Source organism: Ovis aries, chromosome 6 (genome assembly GCF_016772045.2).
Source record: "Ovis aries strain OAR_USU_Benz2616 breed Rambouillet chromosome 6, ARS-UI_Ramb_v3.0, whole genome shotgun sequence".
NCBI lineage: Eukaryota > Metazoa > Chordata > Mammalia > Artiodactyla > Bovidae > Ovis > Ovis aries.
Window position 1 is genome coordinate 114,120,002 of NC_056059.1, and position 20,004 is coordinate 114,140,005.

Here is a 20,004-nt window from a genome sequence, read left to right on the forward strand (position 1 = left end):
CTCATCCTTCACCATTGGAGGTGTTTGCCCAGGCATCGACATCCAGGTGCCCTGCCTGCAGCTTGGGAGTGCAGGGAGGGGACCCTAGAACTGCTGAAGGTGGGGTGTAGCCACAAAGAACCCCGGAGAGAGGAGGGCCTGCAGCTTCCTGGGGGGCGGGGAAGGCTTCTCCGAGGGGCTGCCTTGGAGGCGTGCTCTGTCTCCGGGGACATGAACCCCCGGGGTGCTGGTGGCCGAACGGGGGACAGAGTCCCCAGGGTGATGGGTGTTGAGAGAGGTGGGCTGGCGGCCCGAGACTGGCGGGGCTGGCAGGGGACGGGTCCCCGGGGCTGGTGCTGGCCCGTGGAGTCGAGGCTTCCTCTGTCTTGAGAAAATGTGTGACTTGGAGGCCAGCCATGGGCAGCTGCCTGCTGGCCGCCTTCCAGCGTCCACACCGCTGCCTTGCTCGGAAGCACGCCCTTTGTGCAGGCCCCGTCGGGAGGCCGGCTTTGCTTTGTGCTCCGGCTGACTCCAGGTGGAAGCGCCTAAGGGCGGGTGGCTTGGCCCTCCCAGAGTTGGGTCTTAGAGGATGTCGCAAGCGGAAGGACTTTTTCCCCTTTTAAGTTTCTCTCTCCAGAGTCTGTTCTCTGAGGCTGTTTGGCAGGTTTCAGGAACTTAAACTGGACCTGGAACCCTTGGAGCCTCAGAGGCCCCTCAGCTTCTCCCTAGAAGGGGCCCTGGGGCTGTTCCCGGTGGCTCCGAGGCCGGGGGGAGAGGCTGTGAGCGGGCCATCGGCAAGTGGCTTCGGCCTCCACCCCACCTGCTCTTCTCGTCCCTGGCTTGTCTTGGCAACGGAGGAGCAGGGGGCCTTGGGCTCCCTTAGCACACTTGTTCCCTGTTCCTGTCTATTCTGGTGTCAAAATGTCAGTTTAAGTCCGCCCCCCTCCGTGCGTGTCCTCTGTTCATGTGGCTGAAGTAGAGGGCGCCTGCTGTGTCAGACGGGGGTGAGCCGCGCTTCACCAAGGCTCCTCCTCTCGCTGCCCAGAGGCCTGCCTAGGAGTTTCATGCTGCTGCCCCAGTTTACTCCTGGGCCGAAGGGGAGTTGACTCTCAGAAAGGTTAAGTGTCTCCTGCACTAGCAAGTCAGGAGAGTTTCCACCGGGCCTACCAGAGGGTCTCAGCTCTGCTTACTGTATGTCCTTTTGTGTTTATGGGGTTTTTTTTTTTTGTCAGTGTGACCTGTTGGAATGTTGATGGTGTCTGGATAATTCCCATCACCTCTACCACAGCCAAAGATTAGCTCTTAACTAGGTGCTAAAAATGTTTCTTGCTGTATTTTCCTTTTAATTAGAATATTTTTTTAAAACTTTAAAGTCTGTACACAGGTTTGTCTTCCTGTTGTGGATGCTGTGGTTTGACAGTGTAGTTCAGTTTGGGAGTTTTGCCAAGTCAGAGTTCCAGGGACAGTTTGCCGTGGCCTTGCCTGGGAGGAACTCGTGGCTGGGGACTCAGGGTAGGAACTGCAGCACTGGGAATTCAGGGCAGCGTGAACTGCGGAGCATTTAAAATGTGTTCCCTGTGGTGAGCTGATGCCCAGGTCCTTTTGGTCCTTCTTGCTCTGCAGGTTGAAAGTGAAAGTGTGAGTTGCTCAGTCGTGTCCGACTCTGCGACCCCATGGACTGTAGCCCACCAGGCTCCTCTGTCTGCGGGATTCTCCAGGCAGGAATACTGGAGTGGGTTGCCATTTCCTTCTCCAGGGGATCTTCCTGACCCGGGGACTGAACCTGGATCTCCCACATTGCAGGCAGATTCCTTACTGTCTGAGCCCCTAAGGAAGCCCTGTAGGTTAGGGAAACGCTTTACTTAGTGTGATCACCTGTATGATCTCATTTTTGTATTAAGCTCTCCTTTCATTTGCCGTCTTGTTTTGGTGTTGTGCAGTGTGGTTCCATCTTGCCAAGGAAAATTGATAACCAGTTAGTACGACACCACAGTTAGATGACCCTTCCCTACCACTGGGCCACATTTCAAGGTTTCATATACAGTTTGGTCTGTCCCTGGACTGTGTGTTTTGGCTTTGCTCCTTTTCTCTATCTTTGCTCCAGTGCTGCGCTGCGTGCCGGGCCCCTTCAGTTTCTGGGGAGGAGAGGCATCACCCTCCCCTGTTGTCTGCTTTTAATGAATGTGCTTTTGCCAACTTGACATTGAGAGGCCCAGCCAGGCTTCCTGAAGGGGAGCAGGACGCTCACTGCAGAAGCTAAAATAACACCCGAAAGGGAGTGGTTATCAGTGTTGCTGCGAGGCTTCAAAACTTGCCGTTTGATGACAGCAGCCGCCTGCAGAGTGCTTGTGGGAGTTCGAAGTGGGGGGCGGGGGTCGGTGCCTGCTGACGCCTTTCTCGCGGCACTTTCTTTCATTCTCCCGAGCCGTCTAGTGGAGTTGGGGTTAGAACCCAGGCATGTCTGAGTCTGGAGATCCCTTCTGTATGTTGTTCTGTTCCCTGGATCAGACGTAAATGCGCCACTGGGTTTCTTTAGTTTTCGGTATTTTAGAGGACAGTGGGAAGGAACACAGTGGAACGCGCCAGGCTCTCAGTCCGTGAGGACTGCCCCTCTCACCCCCTCATCCCCGCCTGAGACTGAGGCCGTAGGCAGGGCCTCTGTGTCACCAGCAGCTCGGACTCTCCCCATCAGGCGTTTCCTCCAGGTTTGATTATCCTTCTTCACTGAACCAGCCTTCTGACCTGGGTTTTATAGTCCCAAACAGAGCCATTTGACCCCTGGGTGTGGCTGGTTTGGGGGCCAACTGTGTAGATCCCAACTGAGCTGCCAAGTGGCAGCGTGACCCTGGAGCCTTTTCTGAACCCAAGCCTCAATTTCGTCCGTGGGGAAGCAGACAGCATGCCCCGCTGTGGAGACTCGAGTAGGGTGACTGAAACTCCGTGGAGAGCACTGCTCACCTGCGTCTCGGGCCGTCTCATTGCACCTGGCGTACCCGGTCCATCTTGTTTTCTGTCCTGATGGAGACGTCTTGAGTTTTACGCTGTTCACACATGTTGCGCCTTGACTTGTGTGTGGGTTATGAACTCACATACTTTCGACAGGTATCACTTGTCTGCCATTTTAGAAAGCACGGAAAACAAAACCCCTTTGCTCTGCTACCAGTGCTGTCCTGAGGACCTCAGTTGTGACCCGTGGGATACTTTATGATATCGTGATAGTACTATGTTTAAACTCTAGCTTCCGGTCCTGAAATAATACTCTGGCACGTAGGGCTTGTTTGAATTTCATTTTTCAAGGACTCCTCTTTTGAAAGGGGCGCCAGAACATTTGAATCCCAGAGGAGCTGCATCTTTGGGTTTTACATCCACTGTCTGTATTTCTATTTTTGTGTTGTTTTTCTTTTTCCCCTAGTTTTTCCTTGGACCAAGATGACTGATGGAAACCTTTCCACCTCTGCAAATGGCGTAGCCTTGATGGGCATTCTGGACGGTCGACCAGGAAACCACATTCAGAGCCTGCAACACTTGACTCTCAAGGCGCCCAGGTCCCTCTCGTTGCCTGAGTATGGGCCTAAGCTGAGACTCAGTGCTTTAGAGGATCGGCACAGCCTTAAATCTGTGGACTCGGGCATTCCTACCCTCGAGATCGGCAACCCGGAGCCTGTCCCCTGCAGCGTGGTCCACGTGAGGAGGAAGCCGTCCGAGTCGGAGATCGTCCCTGAGCGCGCCTGCCAGAGCGCCTGCCCGCTGCCCTCCTACGCACCCCCGGCCCCCTCCGGCGCCGAGCGGGAGCAGAGCGTGCGCAAGTCCTCCACGTTCCCCAGGACAGGCTACGACTCGGTGAAGCTCTACAGCCCCGCCTCCCAGGCCCTGCAGCGCAGCGACAATGTCTCTGTGTGCAGCGTGTCCAGCCTCAGCACGGAGCTGTCCACCACACTGTCCGTCAGCAACGAGGACATCCTGGACCTCGTGGTCACGAGCAGCTCCAGTGCCATCGTGACCCTGGAGAACGACGACGACCCGCAGTTCACCGACGTCACCTTGAGCTCCACCAGGGAGACCCGTGACCTCCGGCGGGACTGTGCCGGTGAAACGGAGGAGGGGAGGAAGCTGAGACTCCTGGGACCGTTCAGTCACTTCTTTACCAGGTAATGCGGTCTGTGTCTCTCTAGCGGAGCCAGGCTGTTCAGCTCAGACCCGTGGCCTTGTTCCGTCCGAAGCGTGTGGTGTGTTTCCTGCCTGCTGGGCAGACGCTGTTGTACAGATAGCCAGGCCATCTGCCCCCAGCAGCCAGGCATCCTGTGGGCCGAGGCCTGGCATGTTGGCGACTCTGCGGTTTGCCCCCTCGCTGCTGGCTGTCACTCCTGAGGCCCTGGCTCACGCGCACAGTTTCTTGCCGCTTCCTGGCCGCCGGCCTCTGACGTGCTGTGACTGAGGGTGGCCTGTGAGTGGCCATCGTTACTAAGTCAGCACCCTTTGTCAGCTGTATCCTCCGAGGGGCCCTTCATGTTGATAACTGGAGTTTCCTGGGCTAAACGGAGGTGCTGGTGAGGGTGATAATCAAGTTAGTAACCCCAGGCCCTGCTGGTGTGACCCAGGGCTGGTGTGTCTGGGCGGCCCTGGGTGTGTCCCCTGCGCTCCGGCATGGCCGTGTTCCTTTGTCCGCATCTGTTCTGGGCCTCCTGCTGAGGTGTGGCCCCCCCCCCAGCCACCCACGTTCCCGCCTGTGCTAGGAGCGGGCCGCGCACCCCATTCCCCTTCCCCAGGGTGGCCCGCGAGCCAGCCGCTGAGCCGGGGGTGCCGGGCTCCCCATGGCTCCCCGCAAGCTCCCGCAGCATCTGCCCGTCTCTTGTGCCTCACGTTTCCGTTCGGCATGCGTCTTGTGTGTGTGTGTCCTGGGCTCTGCTCTTGACCAGAAGTGGAGGGGTAACATGGCCGTGACTCTGGGGGGTTGCAGACCGACGGTGGTGGGGAGGGGACACTCAGTCAGTCACACAGGCAGGCACAAGCTCCCGCACTGTGGAGCGCTGCGAGGAGGTGCCGGGGGGTCCGGAGAGCGGGCCTGGAGTGGCCGTCGGCTCGCCAGTGGCTCTCTGGAGGGCAGGAGCCAGGACCGGGCGGCTGGGCCTGCTTCTGGGGTTGGCCCGGCTGCCTTGTGCGCACCTGTCGCGGAGCCCACGCTGGGCGCTTTGCGGTGCTGGGCGTCCCTTCAAGATGGCGTGATGTGCTGGCTGGGTCAGCTGGAGACCTCTGTGGCCGTGGGCACTCACGTCCGCTTATGGCTGCCTCAGCTGTGTCATCAGCCAAAGTGAGGGGTCGTCTTGCATGAGGCTGAGTCCAGTCCTGAGCGAGAAGGTTCCCCGACATAGGCTCTGGTTTCACGGGGCACCTCTTCTCTGTGATGCACCCGTCAACAGGTACTGCTGTAGTCCCAGGAGAATTCCCGGCTCCAGACCTCAGTGACTCCACAGTCGCCTTCAGTGGAGGAGCCCAGGAACTGTCAGGGACACCCACGGTCCCCTCAGACAGTGCTCTGTGGTTCAGATTCGAGCGGCCACCGTCCCCTTTGCTCAGATCAGAGTTTCTAACTTTCCCTGTTTGTGAATACCATCTGTGAAAGTCACTCAGTCATGTCCAACCCATTGTGACCCCACGGACTATACAGTCCATGGAATTTTCCAGGCCAGAATACTGGAGTGGGTAACCTTTCCCTTCTCTAGGGGATCTTCCCAACCAGGGGATCGAACCCAGGTCTCTTACATTGCGGACGGAGCCTTTACCAGCTGAGCCACAAGGGAAGCCCGAATACCATCTGGGTGCCTGTTAAATATGGCTCTTCAGGGCCCAGCCCAGGTCTCTAGGATCAGAGTCTCAGGGAAAATGCCTTGGAGACGGGTTTTTAGAATCCCCTGGGGTTCTTGGCAGATTTGGGAAGCCTGGCCCGAAAAGAGAGGCGGCTGGGAAGCAGCATGGAGAAAGGAGCTTAGCTTTGGAGTTCAGCAGACCTGCACCTGTGTTCTCGCTGTGTGACCTTGAGCAAGGTACTTCACATCTCTTGAGTTTTCTTGTCTCTAAAACAGCAGTGGCAAGTGCCTGGCACAGGCTGCCTCTTAGGCGTTGATGGACGGCTTATGTCCTCTTAACTGCGTTGTCATTATTTGCTTTCCACGTCAGCCTCTTCATCTCCACAGTGGATATGATGAGACCGCCTCGTTGCTGGGCTGGGGGCGCGGTGGGCTCCCGTGTGTGAGGCTTGGTGCGGACCCAGACAGAGCAGGCCTGGAGAGCCTGTTGCTTGCTGTGGGAGTCCTGGCGGCGAACACTTGGTGCGCTGCCTTTGTCTCGCTCTGGTGGAGCCACTTTTCCATTGAGAGCAGATGCCGTCGGTCACTGCAGATCGTTTCTTGAAAATCTTTCTCAGCTTTGTGCCACGAAAATCAGACATCTCCTCTTTGTTTTATTTCTTACTTCTTGTCTCCTTACCCTTGTTTTTGAGGACTGTGATACTGTAATTAGGAGCCGTTACTAAGTACCTTTGGAGTATTAATGACAGATGAGTCAAGATGTGTGATCTCATGGCCCAAATGTAGTAGCACAAAATTTGTAGCACAAAGTTTTTGCGCCAGACTCTTGAGTATTAGAGGAGAGTTTTAGCCTATAATCCCAGAGGGGAGAAAGGGTGGCAGTTCTGTGCCAGAAGGATTCGGGACCCACTAAGCATTTTACAGGTGAGCTACGGAGAGGGCTGGCCCACAGTGGGCACGCAGAGGACGGTGGACCGCGTGTGTTATTGTCGCAGGCAGGGCTGGGGCTGGAGCTGGACCTTTGTGGTTCCCAGCCTGGGCCCCTGAGTCATCCTGCTTCTCCACTCTCCCCCGCTGGAGCCCGGGCCGCCTGTTCTCCTGTTCCTCACCAAATCCACTCTCCACAGCGTTTGTGGGCAGCGACGCGGGCGGTGTGGGGGAAGGCCAATCAGGAGTCTGGGGCGTGCAGGCAGGCACTCAGGGAGCCGGGCACTCGGGGGAGCTGGCCTGCGGGCGCCCCGACTGCCTGATGAGGGCGCACTCCCGGGGAGCACCCCCCACCCTGGAAGCCAGGCCGGCTGCTGTCCGCGCCTTTGCCCCTTTTTTCACACAGGCTGCAGTGAGCGCCTCTGTTGCCGGCTCCACCCTGAGCTTAGAGATAGTCCCTGCCCCTTGGGGAAGATGGACACACAGTGGGGCGGGGGGCACGGGTCTTGGCATGTGTGTGTGTGCGAGCATGCGGGCGTGCATGTTGGCGAGGGTGCTGAAGTCAGGAGCGCTGGTAAAGGAGTCAGGTTGGCTGGGTTCAGTGTGAGCTCTCCTACTTAATAGCTGTAGGACCTTGCCAAGTTACTTCCCCTCTCTGAGCCTTCAGGGGCATAAAACCACCGAGCAGGCTTAGAGCTCGAATAGGTAGAGTGTCCAGGACCTTCTGGCACTTGCAAGTAGGCGTTATCAGTGATGCTGGCTTTTATAAACGTGACCGTTTCTGAAAAGCGCATTTTGTGGCGCGTCCTGTAGTTCTTGTCCACACGTTGGGCTTTGCTTTGGTCAGTCCGTTAACGGGAAGAGTTGGGGTTTCTCCACTTTGGCTCTGCTGGTACTCGGGGCGGGGTGACCACGTCTTTGTGGTGGAGCCTGCCTTGTCCATGGAAGGCTGCTGGCCTCTACTCGCTAGTTTTCAGCAGCACCTTTCCAGTGTGGCCACCAGAAAGACCCTCATCCGTTGAGGGTGTCCCCAGAGCGCCAGGGCAGGCGGGGTAGGAGAGGTGGGCAAAATCACCCAGCCGATGAGAACGACTGAGCCAGCATGCGGCAAATGTTGGTATTTAATTGCTTCTTTGTGGGAAATTTACTAATGTTTTGTATGTATTCTTTTAATTGAAGTGTAGTTGATTTACAATATTACTTTCATTGATTCAGTATTTTAATGGATTTACTTCATTTAAGGGCTTCCCTTGTGGCTCAGTTGGTAAAGAGTGTCTGCCTGCAGTGCAGGAGAGCTCGGTTGGATTCCTGGGTCGGGAAGATCCGCTGGAGAAGGGACAGGCTGCCCACTCCAGTGTTCTTGGGCTTCCCTTGTGGCTCAGCTGGTAAAGAATCCACCCACAATGCAGGAGACCTGGGTTCAGTCGCTGTGTTGGGAAGAGCCGCTGGAGAAGGGAAAGGCTACCCACTCCAGTATTCTGGCCTGGAGAATTCCATGGACTGTATAGTCCATGGAGTCACAAAGAGTTGGACATCACTGAGAGATTTTCACTTCTTCACTCCACTTGAAGTTATTATTAAGTGTTGGTGGCCTCCACTGCTGTGGTATGTTTTGAGCAGGATCCTCATCTCATGTAGATGAGAGGGACAGTGTTAAGGGATCCTCTGAGCCCAGAGTGCATCAGAGCCTTCCTCGAGAGAGCTGGCAGCACCACGAGAGGGTCGGGCCACGTGCTTGCCTTCTGCGGGAGACAGGGCTGGGGTGTCTGGGAGGCCCAGGCCCACGGCTCTGCTCCGGTCTGGGAGGTGGGGATTAGCTCTGACCACGTCCATCTCCTTTTGCGCAGCCCCTCGTGAAGCTCTCAGGAGAGGGGATCGGCACGTCCCTTGCCCAGAAGAGGGGCTGGCACTGCATTCGAAGGATGAGAGGAGCGCGCCAAGTGCCCACATGGCGCAGAGGGAACCACCTGTGGGGTGGCCAGGAGGCGTGGGGCACCTGGCTGGGTTTAAAGAACTGTAATGATGCGTTTTTCTGCTCTGCTTCCCGACCTGGCCAGGAACGCCTCAGCGGTGCCCTGTGTGTGGTTTGCCCTGGCACCGAGTCGTGACTTGAAGGTGGAGACAGGTGGCATTGGTGGGCGAGAGCCAGCGCTGCTCCGACGCCAGTTTCAACCTCCACTCGGCCGTTTTTGACTGGTGTGGCCTCCAGAAACTTCGTTAACCTCTGTGATCCCAGGGTGTTGCTGGGTAACGGGTTGACTGTACCTCTTGTAAAGAGTGGGCATGGGGATGAAACGAGGTCACGCAGGGGCAGCTCTGGGCAGAGCACACACCCAGTGTGAGCATGTGGGCTCCTGGGCCTGCTCTCTTGCTTTTGTTGGGTTTCACCTCAGGTTGCTCTTTTTAAAAAGGGCCTGCTGTCTGAAAAAGCTCGCAACCACTGGCCTAAGAGAACTAAATGTTTGTGTGGGCACTTTGACTCGGCGTGGGCGTGCGCAACTGAAATTTTAGTTCCTTTACTGGTCTAGGCCTTTGGGATTTGTTCATTTGAAAGGCAGCCTGAGCAGTGCCAAGGAACACGTTTGCTGCTAGCTTTCTGATTAGGGAGGTGAGCGGGAACCAGAGACACGTGGCGGCCGGAGCCCCTGGCGCGGGGGGAGCAGGCAGAGTGCAGGGCCCGCCAGGCGCCGTTCTCAGCCCCTCCGTGCGGCCACTTGGTTTGATCTTCAATTCCTGCAGGCAGAGGGTGGGTGTTAGCTCCTGTGGGCTGGCTTGTTCATCCTCCTAGGGGACCTTCCTGCCCTGGGGAAGCCTGAGAGTTAAAGACGTGTATTTCTTGGGTCACTTGCAGCTGGGGCTCCCGGCAGGAATCAGGCCCCGTTTATGAAAGACGGGAGGCGGAAGTTAGGTGGAGACCGTTTCTCTTCCCCTTTGGGCTGTGTCCTCCTGTCTAGTGGTGTCACAGAGATGTGAGCCTCGCCTGCAGCATTGCCCAGCGTCCACTCCCTGACCGCGTGGCAGTGGCTGCTCCCTGCATCCCGTCGCGGTGGCCCCCGTCGCGGTGGCCCCCGTCGCGGTGACCGTGTCGCTCCCTCGAACTCGGTCCTTCCTGCGGCAGCTCGTATGTGACCACTCCCCTGGTGTGTCAGTCCTGTATTGTTCAGGGAGCCATTCCTGGGGCCCCAGTTTAGAGCCAGCCGCTTCAGCCCTTAACAGAGATTGGAAGTCATCTAATTCCTTGAGTTAAATCCCTTTCTGCTTAAAATTCCTAGAGTGATTTCTGTATCCTGCGCTGAAAACCAGTGGATTCAGGTGAGCACTATGATAATTCTCTCCCCTAGGGGAGGAGACTGCCGCAAGAGGCGGCTGCATAGCTTCATGGGGTACAAAGATGGTCCAGGGTTTGGACTCAGAGCTTAGGCTTCTTTTCTGGGAAGCAGAAGCTCATGCTTCAGAAGGTTGCTGGGGTTAAAGGGGAGGCAGTGCATATGTCTGTGAAGCGCCTGGCCCATGGCAGGCCTGTCAGTGTCTATGTATTTACTTATTGCCCGACTACCGCTTTGGCCCTGTTGGAATTAGTGTCAGTAAACTGAGGTGTCACACTGCAGCTGAGACTCCCTGTGGCATCCACTTGCCAGCGTTCTTTCTGACTGAAGGAGAGTTGCTTTGCAGTGTTGTGTTCGGTTTTGCCGTGCGGCAGAGTGAGCCAGCTACATGCGCATCTGTGCATCCACGCCCCCCCGCCGTCCCCCCATCCCACCCCTCGAGGTCACCTCAGAGCTCCAAGCCGAGCTCCCTGTCTATACAGCCGCTTCCCAGTTTAATACTAAGCAGTGACTATAATAATATCAATATTAATGTCAATCATATCAATCGCTGTTTAATAAGCAGCGATCTGGTTAATGCTTTGCCTGTATTCCTGATGACTTCGATCTAGCACTAGTGATCCACAGAAAACGCCTGCTGTATATCTGAGCTGCTGGGGTGCATGTGCTTGTGTGTGTGTGCGTGTGAGCACACGCACTGCTGTGGTGCTCGGAAGCAGCAGTGATGGGCGCTCTCTTGCCCTCCTGTCTGCTGGGCTGGGGTCTTGGGGGAGCCAGGCCCTGCGCCTCTCTAGGGCCTAGTCTACTTGTTGCAGAGGAGCTGAGGGTATCCGCCTTTCAGAGCTCTTCTGAAAGTGAACGCAGGGCTCCGGTCAAGGTGCTGAACCCCGGTGCCAGGCTGGAAGGCACGGAGATGGGCGGCCGTGTGAGTCCCTGCGCTGTGCGGTGTGATGAGGGCTTGGAAAGAGGCTGGAGTGCAGCAGCAGATCCCTCAGGGGAGACTCAGGGGCCGATGTGCCAGCGGGCCTCTGGAGGTGCCTCCCCGGCGCTCTCTGGCAAAGTCAAGGGAGTGGGGAGAGGCACAGCCCTTTCGGGAAGGCGCCTCGACAAGAGGTGCCCGGGAAGGAGCCAGGAAGGCGCCTCGACAAGAGGTGCCCGGGATGGAGCGCAGAGCTGGGGGAGGAGGTGGGAAGGTGGTGGAGCCAGAGTGGGTGGGGCCTCTGCCGACTACAGCGCGGACCCCAGATCCGAAGCATGCAGGCACCACAGGCAGCTGCTGGACTGCCTCCAGGAGAGCGCAGAGCCTGGAAGAGGCGAGTGCCCCGGTCTGAGCACACTCAGGCGCCTCCCAGCCCTCAGGTCGAGACTGAGCACCCGCCCATGACGCCACAGGGGCCTGCACCGCCCCGGCTCCCCGCCTCGGTGCACACATGGGGCTGGGGCAGGGAGAGAAAGAGGAGACGTGCCCTGGAGACCCTGTGCTGCCCAGCGCACACGTGGGGCTGGGGCGGGGAGAGAAAGAGGAGAGGTGCCCTAGACCGCGTGTTCCAGAGCGTGGAGCGGGCCCGGTTCAGCTCTGAGTCCCGAGGCTCGGGCTCCGGGCCGGGGAGATCTCGGCAGAGAGAGGTTAGACCCGGCGCCGCCTTGGCCTTGAGCCCGAGAGAAGCAGGGAAGGTTCCAGCAGGCAGGGCGCCCCGTAGGTAGTCTCCGTTGTTGCCAGTGAGAGATCTGCCGGGGTCTCCAGTGTTCCCAGTCCTGTTCTCCTGCTCTGTGGCAGTGCTTTCCCAGGCACATGTTGACCCTGGCTCCCTCTCCACAGGGTTTTCTGTCTTCTGATGTGAATTGCTGCACCGGATGGATTTGCAGTAACTCAGCTCCCTCGGTTGTGGAATGCCTGTGCTTTGCTTTTCCAACCCCAGTTACACAGCTCAGCTCTCACCAGCCGTGGTTGCGACACCTGGGAGGTCATCGTTGGCCTTGACCAGAGATGTTTCTCTCGCTCCCCCTGCGCTTCGGTCTGAGGTTGCCCTCAGGTGTGGCGAGGGTGCCGCCGACAGGGTCGCTCGCCAGATGCGGGCGGGAGCGTCTGGCGGGCCCTCTGTTGGGACGCAGCTGGGCTTGGACGGGACAGCTGGCTCTGCTGAGGGTGTGTTGCCTCCTTGCGCTTTGCTAGGCTTTGTGGGTTTGCTTTGCCAGCAAAGCACGGGCATGATAATTTCTTTATCGAGTGCCTGCAGTGGACCAAGCCTCATGCTAGGCCCTGTGTTTCTCATCGTCCGTCCTTCCCAGGGATACTTAGTGAGCATCTGCCATTTGCCAAGACACTGTTCTAGGTGCTTGGGATTCATTTCTGGACGGAACAAGGACCTTTGTCCTCATAGAGCTCAGACAGTGTTCTAGTGGCCAGGGGCAGATAATACTCACAGTGAATAAATGAATGAAGCTGTGATAAGCGCTGTGAAGAAAATGAGAGAGTAGAGGCAGTGGGAGGGACGGGGCACTGGAGAAGACGGGTTGCGGAACGGTCAGAGTACCCAGCGAAGCCGTGCTTCTTGGAGGGACGAGGAGGGGAGATTCCAGCAGAGACTTGAAGTGCGTCAGGAAGACCGTGAGCACAGACGCCTGGGAGCGGAGCGACTCGGGTTGAGGAAGGGTGCGGGCAGGCCTGGTGCGTTAGAGGAGCAGCGGGGAGCCCGTGTAATGGACTGAGTGAGCCTTGAGGGGGGTCGTGAGCAAGGTCGGTGGGGCCCGGTCCCTGGTGGGCCTGAGCCTACGGGCAGTGATGGCAGGGACGCCCGGCCTTGGGTAGTTGGGTCTGAGCAGGAGATTCAAGTTTGGAGTTGTTGGCATTGTGGGGGGTTTGGAACAGGTGAGGTCACTGCTCATCAAGGAGTGACCTGAGGGCACCTGAGGGCTGAGAGGCCTGGGGAGAGGAGGCAGCGGGCGGGGGCGGGAAGCCAGGCGGAAGCCGGGTGGCAGGGCAGGGTGTGATCCACTGGGCCCAGGGTGCTGGTGCCAGGGAGCTGCGGGCTGACCCGTGACTCAGCGAGGGCCCGGGCGAAGCATCGGGGACGGGAGGAGGCAGGCGGGAGCAGCGAGCTTGGGCGGTTCTGCGGTGGGTTTTCTGCATCAGAGCAAAAAGCTGGGTGAGAGCTGGGGGAGCAGTGCTGTGGGGTTGGTTTCTCTTTTAAATGTTGGGGAAACCTTTGTTTTTGCTTTTGTTCTGTTTCTGCTCACTCTTAAAGAGTAGACGCTGACTGTGTGAGAGAGAGGAGCGAACTCTGGCGCGTGGCCCTGGCGTTGCCTCCGAAGGGCTGGCTCTGGAGCTCAGATGGAGGCGGCAGCTGGGGCCGGCGGGGGAGCCGGGCGTGGGCACAGACGTGGAGGCTGGACGCGCCACCGGGGTCCGGAGTCCTCGTGTTCAGCACGTAGACGACTCCATTGCTTTCAGGGCTGCTGGGCTGCTTTTCTCTGTGCAAATGTAGGTTTTAATCAACATGTTTATTTTTTCAAAGGCCGATTTTATCTTTCAGGGCAGTTGTAGGTTCACTGCACGATTAAGCAGCGATCCCATGAACCTCCCCCCCTCAACGTGTGCAGCCCCACGCCATCAGCATCTCCCCTGCCTCACCCACCATCAGTAGCATCGAGGCCTTCGCTTGCACGAGGGTTCACTCTCCGCGCAGCAGATTCCGTGGGTTTGCACAGGCGTGTAACGATGGGCCCACATCACGGTGCCAGCCAGTCGCTTCCGGCCCTGACAGCGCCTCTGCCCGTCCCCCAATTGTCCTCTAGCCCTCAGCCCCGGGACGGCTGACCTCTCTCGGGTCTCTCGGCGCGCATATGGCATAGAGCCTTTGCAGACTGGCTTCTCTCATAAGGCGCTTCTGTGGCCTTCTGTGCCTGCCTGGCTCATCTCCTCTTGGTGCTGAGTGATCCTCACGGCCTGGGAGATGCCACGAAGAGACGTCTGAGGGAGCGAGGCCGGCACAGGCTGGGTGTGAGGTGCCCTCCTCGCCTGCATCCTTGATCTCTGGGGAGCCGCCCTCTTCCAGCTGCTGCTCGAGAAGACCTTTTGGCCCCTGTAGCCCAGGTCCAGGCCTGGTCGCTCAGGAACACCTCTGTGCTTCTCTGTGTGCACGCACCCTAAAGTGTTTCTGCAGTGCTTACCCACCCTCGGGAGGGCCGGTCCAGCCTCCGTGGGGGGACCGGCCTCACGGGCCTTCTGTGACCTTCCGTGTGTCCTGGCGAGCTCGAGTTCACATGGGGGGCTCACGGGAGACCCTGGGGGAGCTCGTGTGTGTCACCTCAGCTGCTGCCACTGGCGGTTTGGTTGCCCTTCTCCTAGGGGCCCATCGCCCGGTTGCTCCAGGTCCGGGGGGCCCCCTGCAGCAGCACTCCCCAGAACATGGGAGGGGCTGGAGCCCACGTGAGGGCAGCGTGGGGGTCCGCACCAGCAAAGGCCCAGACATGCAGGGACGCGACAGCAGCTGTCGTTTCCAGGGCTAGAGTGGGCTCGGCTGGAGAAACCTGCCCTCAGCCCTCGCTGGCGTCAGAGGGCACTGTCGTCCTCGGCAGCTCTGCCTTCTACGCCCCCAGCCTCCACCTCCGCGCCGCCGGCAGGGCACTCTGCAGGGCCGTGTCCCGTGTGTGCAGCAGTCCATCCAGCAAGAGGAACTGTCTCATCTGCGGGTCGCCCCTGTCCCCCCACGGGCTTGCCAACCCCTCCCGGAGGACGTCCCACGTCTGCCCCTGGTGCTCTGGACACTGAACAAGAATACTCTCTGAGGTCCCCAGGGAGGGGTGGAGGCTTCTTGGTTCCCTGCTGTTGCTATGGCAGTGCCATTGTGGGGTGTCATTGATGGGTGCCCCTGGAGGGACTCCGTCTCCCTCGTCCCATGCTGGCACCCGGTCAGAACCCAGGAGACGCTTGGAAGTCGCTGAGTTCACCGTCCTCCATTTCCTCCTGTGGGGGCCCAGTGCTGGGGTGCTGCCGCCGACAGCCTTCCCTCAGAAAGTGCCGCAGGGCCCTTGTGGTCTCTTGTGACCGCAGGTTGTGAGAAATGCTCCGTGTCAGGCTTGAGCTGCTGGTGGGGGATCAGAAGCACAGTCTGGGGAGAGGGGTAGGGGTGGTGGAAGGCTGGGCTGGGGGGCCCATTTGGAATAGGGGAGTCAGGGAGGGCCTCGCTGAGCAGGGGCAGGTGAGCAGAGGTCTGCGCGAGATGAGAGAGGCCACTACAGGCCCAGAGGCTCGGAGGCTGGCGGGCACTGGCCAGGTCTCTGACGTGTGTGGGCTCCGCTGCCCTTTCCCCACGTCCCCAAGAGGCAGCCGGTGCGGTGGGCTCCCTGTCCCTGGTCCACGGCAGCCTGTGCAGCCTTCACCCGAGGTGCCCTGCGGCGCTTAATGCGGGACCCCAGACCTGCGCTGTTCAGCATCTTGGCCACGGCCATGAGTAGCTGTTTAAATTGAATTAAAATGGGTACTTTGGCTCCTCAGTGCCACTGGCCACATTCCAGTGCTCGGTAGCCACACGTGGCCGGTGTCTGCCACATGAGATGGCTTGGGTTTATATGTTCCTGGCACTGTGGGGCGTTGTGTTGTCCAGCGCTGGTCTAAGTGGTCCAGATGACATCTCTGACTTGACTTTAAGCCTCTGTTGTCACGTGTGAAAGTAGCACGTGGTGGTTGTAAAACAAGGGAGTCAGTAGGGAGGTGTGTGGAGCCTAGGGAAGCCTGTGGAAGGAGCCATCCGCAGGACCCTGTGGAGAGGGAGCGGGCAGACAGGGGGCCTGCCTCCTCCCCTGGAAGGAGGGGCGGGGCGAGAGCCACCTGCCGCGTGGTGAGGGTCTCACCTGAGGCCGGTCTGACCCTGCTTGTGAGCTCGGGGATGAGGTTCAGAATCCCCAATACCGAAGCGGGGAGCCCGCCCCTCCGAGGGGTGTTCTGAGGTGTCTGTTGTCCCTCCAGCGGCTCGAGGGGGGGCGGTTCAGAGAGTGCAGCCGTGGAGCCAGAGACGTGACTGTCGGACCTGCCCTGCGGGCTGGGGGCGGGCCCTGGGCTCCGCTTTCCTGAGCCCTGGGCTCCTTGTCTCCGATGTGGCGGTAACCAGGCGACGCACAGGGCTTGGCACGGTGGTCAGTGCTGCGCCCTCTCCAGAGTTTATCAGGAATCTCTTCCCCGCTTCTTGCTTGAGTAAGCGAGTGAGTGAAGGAATGCTCGGAAGTGCCAGCTTGCCCAAGAAATGAGCCGCCAAGAAAAGAGGAACAAGGGCTTCTGCGGCCTGGAGGGTGAACCCGATGCCTCTCTTTCGCATGATGATGGCTTGGTTAAAGTCAGGCCACCGGCTGGTTTTGTGTGGTCACACTAGTTCTCTGTTAGGTGGAGGAACTCACGGGAACAGGAAGGTGTTCTGGGAAATCCCAGCTGGGTCTCATGATCTGCTTCCTTCCCGTTTGAGGATTAGGAAACTGGTCTATAGCTGAGGAAAGAAAGCCTTTACATTCAGCTGCTTGCTGTTTGGTGCTGACATCGACAGGCCTGTTGGCCTCAGGTGGGGGCGGGCAGGGGCTTTTTGTTCCAGAGTGCTGGAGCCCGTGATCAGGAGCGGCTCTGTATCTGCCCTGCTCAGTAGCCGGACCGTGTTCTGGTAACCCTCATGGGCCGCACTGACTTCTCTGCATCGTTTCTGCCCTGGCTTCTGCAAGGCATTCATGTCTTTAGCGATTCCACAGCCACAGGCAAGGTAGTTTTGGGGAGTGGGGGATGAAGAGAATGTCTTTGTTCTTTGCAAGATTGGTTTGACTTCCTGACTTGATGCCGCACCCCCAGCGCCCTGGCACTATCGGGAAGGCGCGTGCTGCGTCTTTGTGGAAACTGAAGTTATGGTCGCCTGGGAGGGTGGCTCAGTGTGCAGGTCAGGACCCTGGTGGGGGGGCACAAGGGCACGGAGGAGCCACAGGCTGGCCCATCCCTGCAACACGCTTCTTCAGCTGCCAGCTACTCGCTGCTCAGAGATAAACTTCCCTCTGCCCGGTTGAGTATAAGAGCTGTTCTACTTAAAGAATGCTAGTGGAATGGTAGAGCAGTTAACCCCGTCTTGCTTGGTTTCCCGCCGTGAGTAGCGCCCGTTTTAAAACGGCTGCGCGCCCTGGACACTTGGTGCAGCTGACAGGTAAGCTCTGCTGCGCCATCTGCATCTTCCGTGTGCACGTCTTGCTGGATTGCCACATCAGACCAGCTAGTTCCTGTTGACGTTGACTGAGCTGGGTCTGTAAGGGAGAGCTGTTTCAATTCCACTTCTGCTGATTCTGTTGTGAGTCGTTGTGGTTTGTCTTGGGATTCCTGTAAGACTCTATATATGGAGGAGTGATGAGTCATCCAGATTTGCCTAATGGCCGTGGTGACCACCCCCCCCCCCCCACCCCGCCACCTCCCAGCCACAGTCCACTTTCCCATTCAGAGGCTTTAAGAATTCAAGCTCTGTATACAGTGTTACAGGGAAGAGTGAATGTTTATAGAGGTCTGAAAACTAGAGTTTAGAATTAAGTCCTCATTTCCTTTAGGTTTCAGGATTAGGTGGTTAAATACATTTCCTAGCAGGAGGAGAAAGAAGTGAAAGTGTTAGTCACTCAGTCGTGTCTGACTCTTTGGGACCCCATGGACCTGTAGCCCGCCAGGCTCCTAATTCTCCAGGCAGGAGTACTGAAATGGGTTGCCATTCTCTTCTCCAGCGGATCTTTCCAACCCAGGGATCAAACCCGGGTCTCCTGCATTGCAGGCAGATTCTTAAGGCACCAGGGGAGCCTAGGAGGGGAGGTCCAGGGGAAAAGGTCAGGAGGGCATGGGCTCTGCCTTCCAGTTCACATACTACAGGGCTGTGTCGACTGAAAAAAGTGCACCACCCAAAAACTGAGAATTCTGTTTCATTCTGTGGCATTCCTGCGGACCATAGCCCCGAAAGGCAGCCTCTCTGATAGCTCTGATGGACTGACTGTTCCAGAGAGATAAACAAGGAGCCAGGGTCTGGAGTTTTTTGATGGGGGAAAGAAACAACTTGTAGTCAAACACAAAAGATTATTGCTAATCACAGAAAGCAGATGTCTCAAGTTAATGGTTTTAGAGCTTTTCTACGTATGGGAAGATGCAAGAGTCTGTGCTGATTGAAACCATCCCTTAACTATCTAGGGCCAGTCGTCTGGTTCTCTCTACCCTGACCCCCCACCCCCACCCCCAGGGCACACCAGAGGGTCTTCTGCAGTAGCTGCTGGCCGGATGGTAGGCAGCATTCGTATTTACGGGATGGCGGGTGGCATGGGTTTTTTTGTTGTTGTTCACAGGTGGAGAGAGCCTAGTATGAGGAGGAAGAAGAGGGCAAGCGGCCAGTTAGACGAGAAAGAATGTTTCCTGGTCAGCCCCCATCCTCGCACCTGTTTACTCTGAGTCTTTACCCCGGAATGAACAGGTTTCATTCTTTTTAGAAGTTCCTTTGACAGCAGTTGTTTTTAAGGCAGAATAAATTGAATGGTGGTGAGAGATTATGGAGAAGGAAATGGCAACCCACTCTGGTGCTCTTGCCTGGAAAATCGAGTGAACAGAGGAGCCTGGTAGGCTACAGTCCGTGGGGTTGCAAAGAGTCGGACACGACTGAGCGACTTCACTTTCACTTTTCACTTTCAGAGTTTGTGGGGAGAAGACATAAATACGTATTTGCTTAGGTGAATGCTAGATGCTGTAACAAACTTGAAATATTTGAAGACTCAGACACAGCGGAGGTTTATTTCCACTCTCTTCCATGTCCTCTCCATCTCCGGGCTCTGTCGATTTCGACCTGAGGACTCCAGGCTCCTTTGCATCGAGCCGGAGAGGGGACAGAGTCTGAACGTGCTGCGTGTGGGGGATTTCCTGGGGAGCACACACGTGAGGGGGTGCAGATCACCCCACTCACAGCTTATTGGCTGGCGCTCCGACTTGTGGCCACACACACCTGTTGGGGGGTGGGGGCGGCGGCTGGGAAATTGGCTAGTGCTTAGATACAGATTTCTCAGAACACAGGTCAGGTAGTCTGGTATTCCCATCTCTCTAAGAATTTTCCACAGTTTGTTGTGATCCACACAGGCAAAGGCTTTGGCTTAGTCAAATAAAGCAGAAGTAGCTGTTTTTCTAGAACTCTTTTGCTTTTTCGGTGATCCAGCGAATGTTGGCAGTGTGACCTCGTAGCCCTGGCCAGCCGTTTTTCTCGACCCGTGGCCACACACACCTGTGACGGAGGCTGGGAAACGGGCAGTGCCTGGATAATGAGGAAGTGGGTTTGATGAAGAGTGAGGCGCCTTGGCCGGCCATTTTCCTGAATCATTTTTCTTGATCCCCTTTCTTCATAAGAAGTAGTGCCTGGGGCCTATACATTGAATGCTCTGGCACCCTCTTGCTTAAATAGTAGTTCTCACCATCTGCAGCATCAACACCTAAGTGCATCAACACCCAGGGAGCATTCTGCGTCCAGCCCCCATCCTATGCCACAGCCACAAAACCCTACCAAAACATGACTTACAGTAACAGAGACAACACGTGGCGAAATGCGACTTAGAGTCTCCGGGGACTTGCCTGGTGGTCCAGCGGTGAAGCCTCTGCGCTTCTGAAGCAGGGCACACACATTCCATCGCTGGTCGGGGAACTAAGGCCCTGCAGGCTGTGCAGCTCAGCCAAAAGCGAAAGAATTGAGTCCTCTGAGCCAGCGTGGGCCACCCTGCACTTTGGCCTGCTGTGCTGGCGAACTCCCGTTGTCCCTCCGGAGAGCCTCCTCTGGTCAGCTGTCCTCCCACCCCAGACCCCCTTGTTTGGGTCCACTGTCCATGGTCTTGTTTTGCGACAACACCCGCACCCTCTGCAGCCCCCTCACCCTGAGCTTCCTGTAGGTTGAAGGCACCCACACCCTCTGCAGCCCCTCACCATGAGCTTCCTGCAGGTTGAA

At 57.5% G+C, this 20,004-nt stretch overlaps 1 protein-coding gene across 5 annotated transcripts in view; it reads left to right on the forward strand.

Moving 5' to 3' along the window:
- Positions 1-20,004, forward strand: part of TBC1D14 (TBC1 domain family member 14) — a 115,336-nt gene that overhangs the window by 7,438 nt on the left and 87,894 nt on the right. For all 5 annotated transcript variants that reach the window (XM_042251670.1, XM_060417691.1, XM_027971234.2 and 2 more), the window contains exon 2: positions 3,392-4,127. In XM_042251670.1, coding sequence (XP_042107604.1) covers positions 3,409-4,127 — 719 coding nt within the window. In that variant the 5' untranslated portion in view covers positions 3,392-3,408. The remainder of the gene's footprint in view (positions 1-3,391; positions 4,128-20,004) is intronic.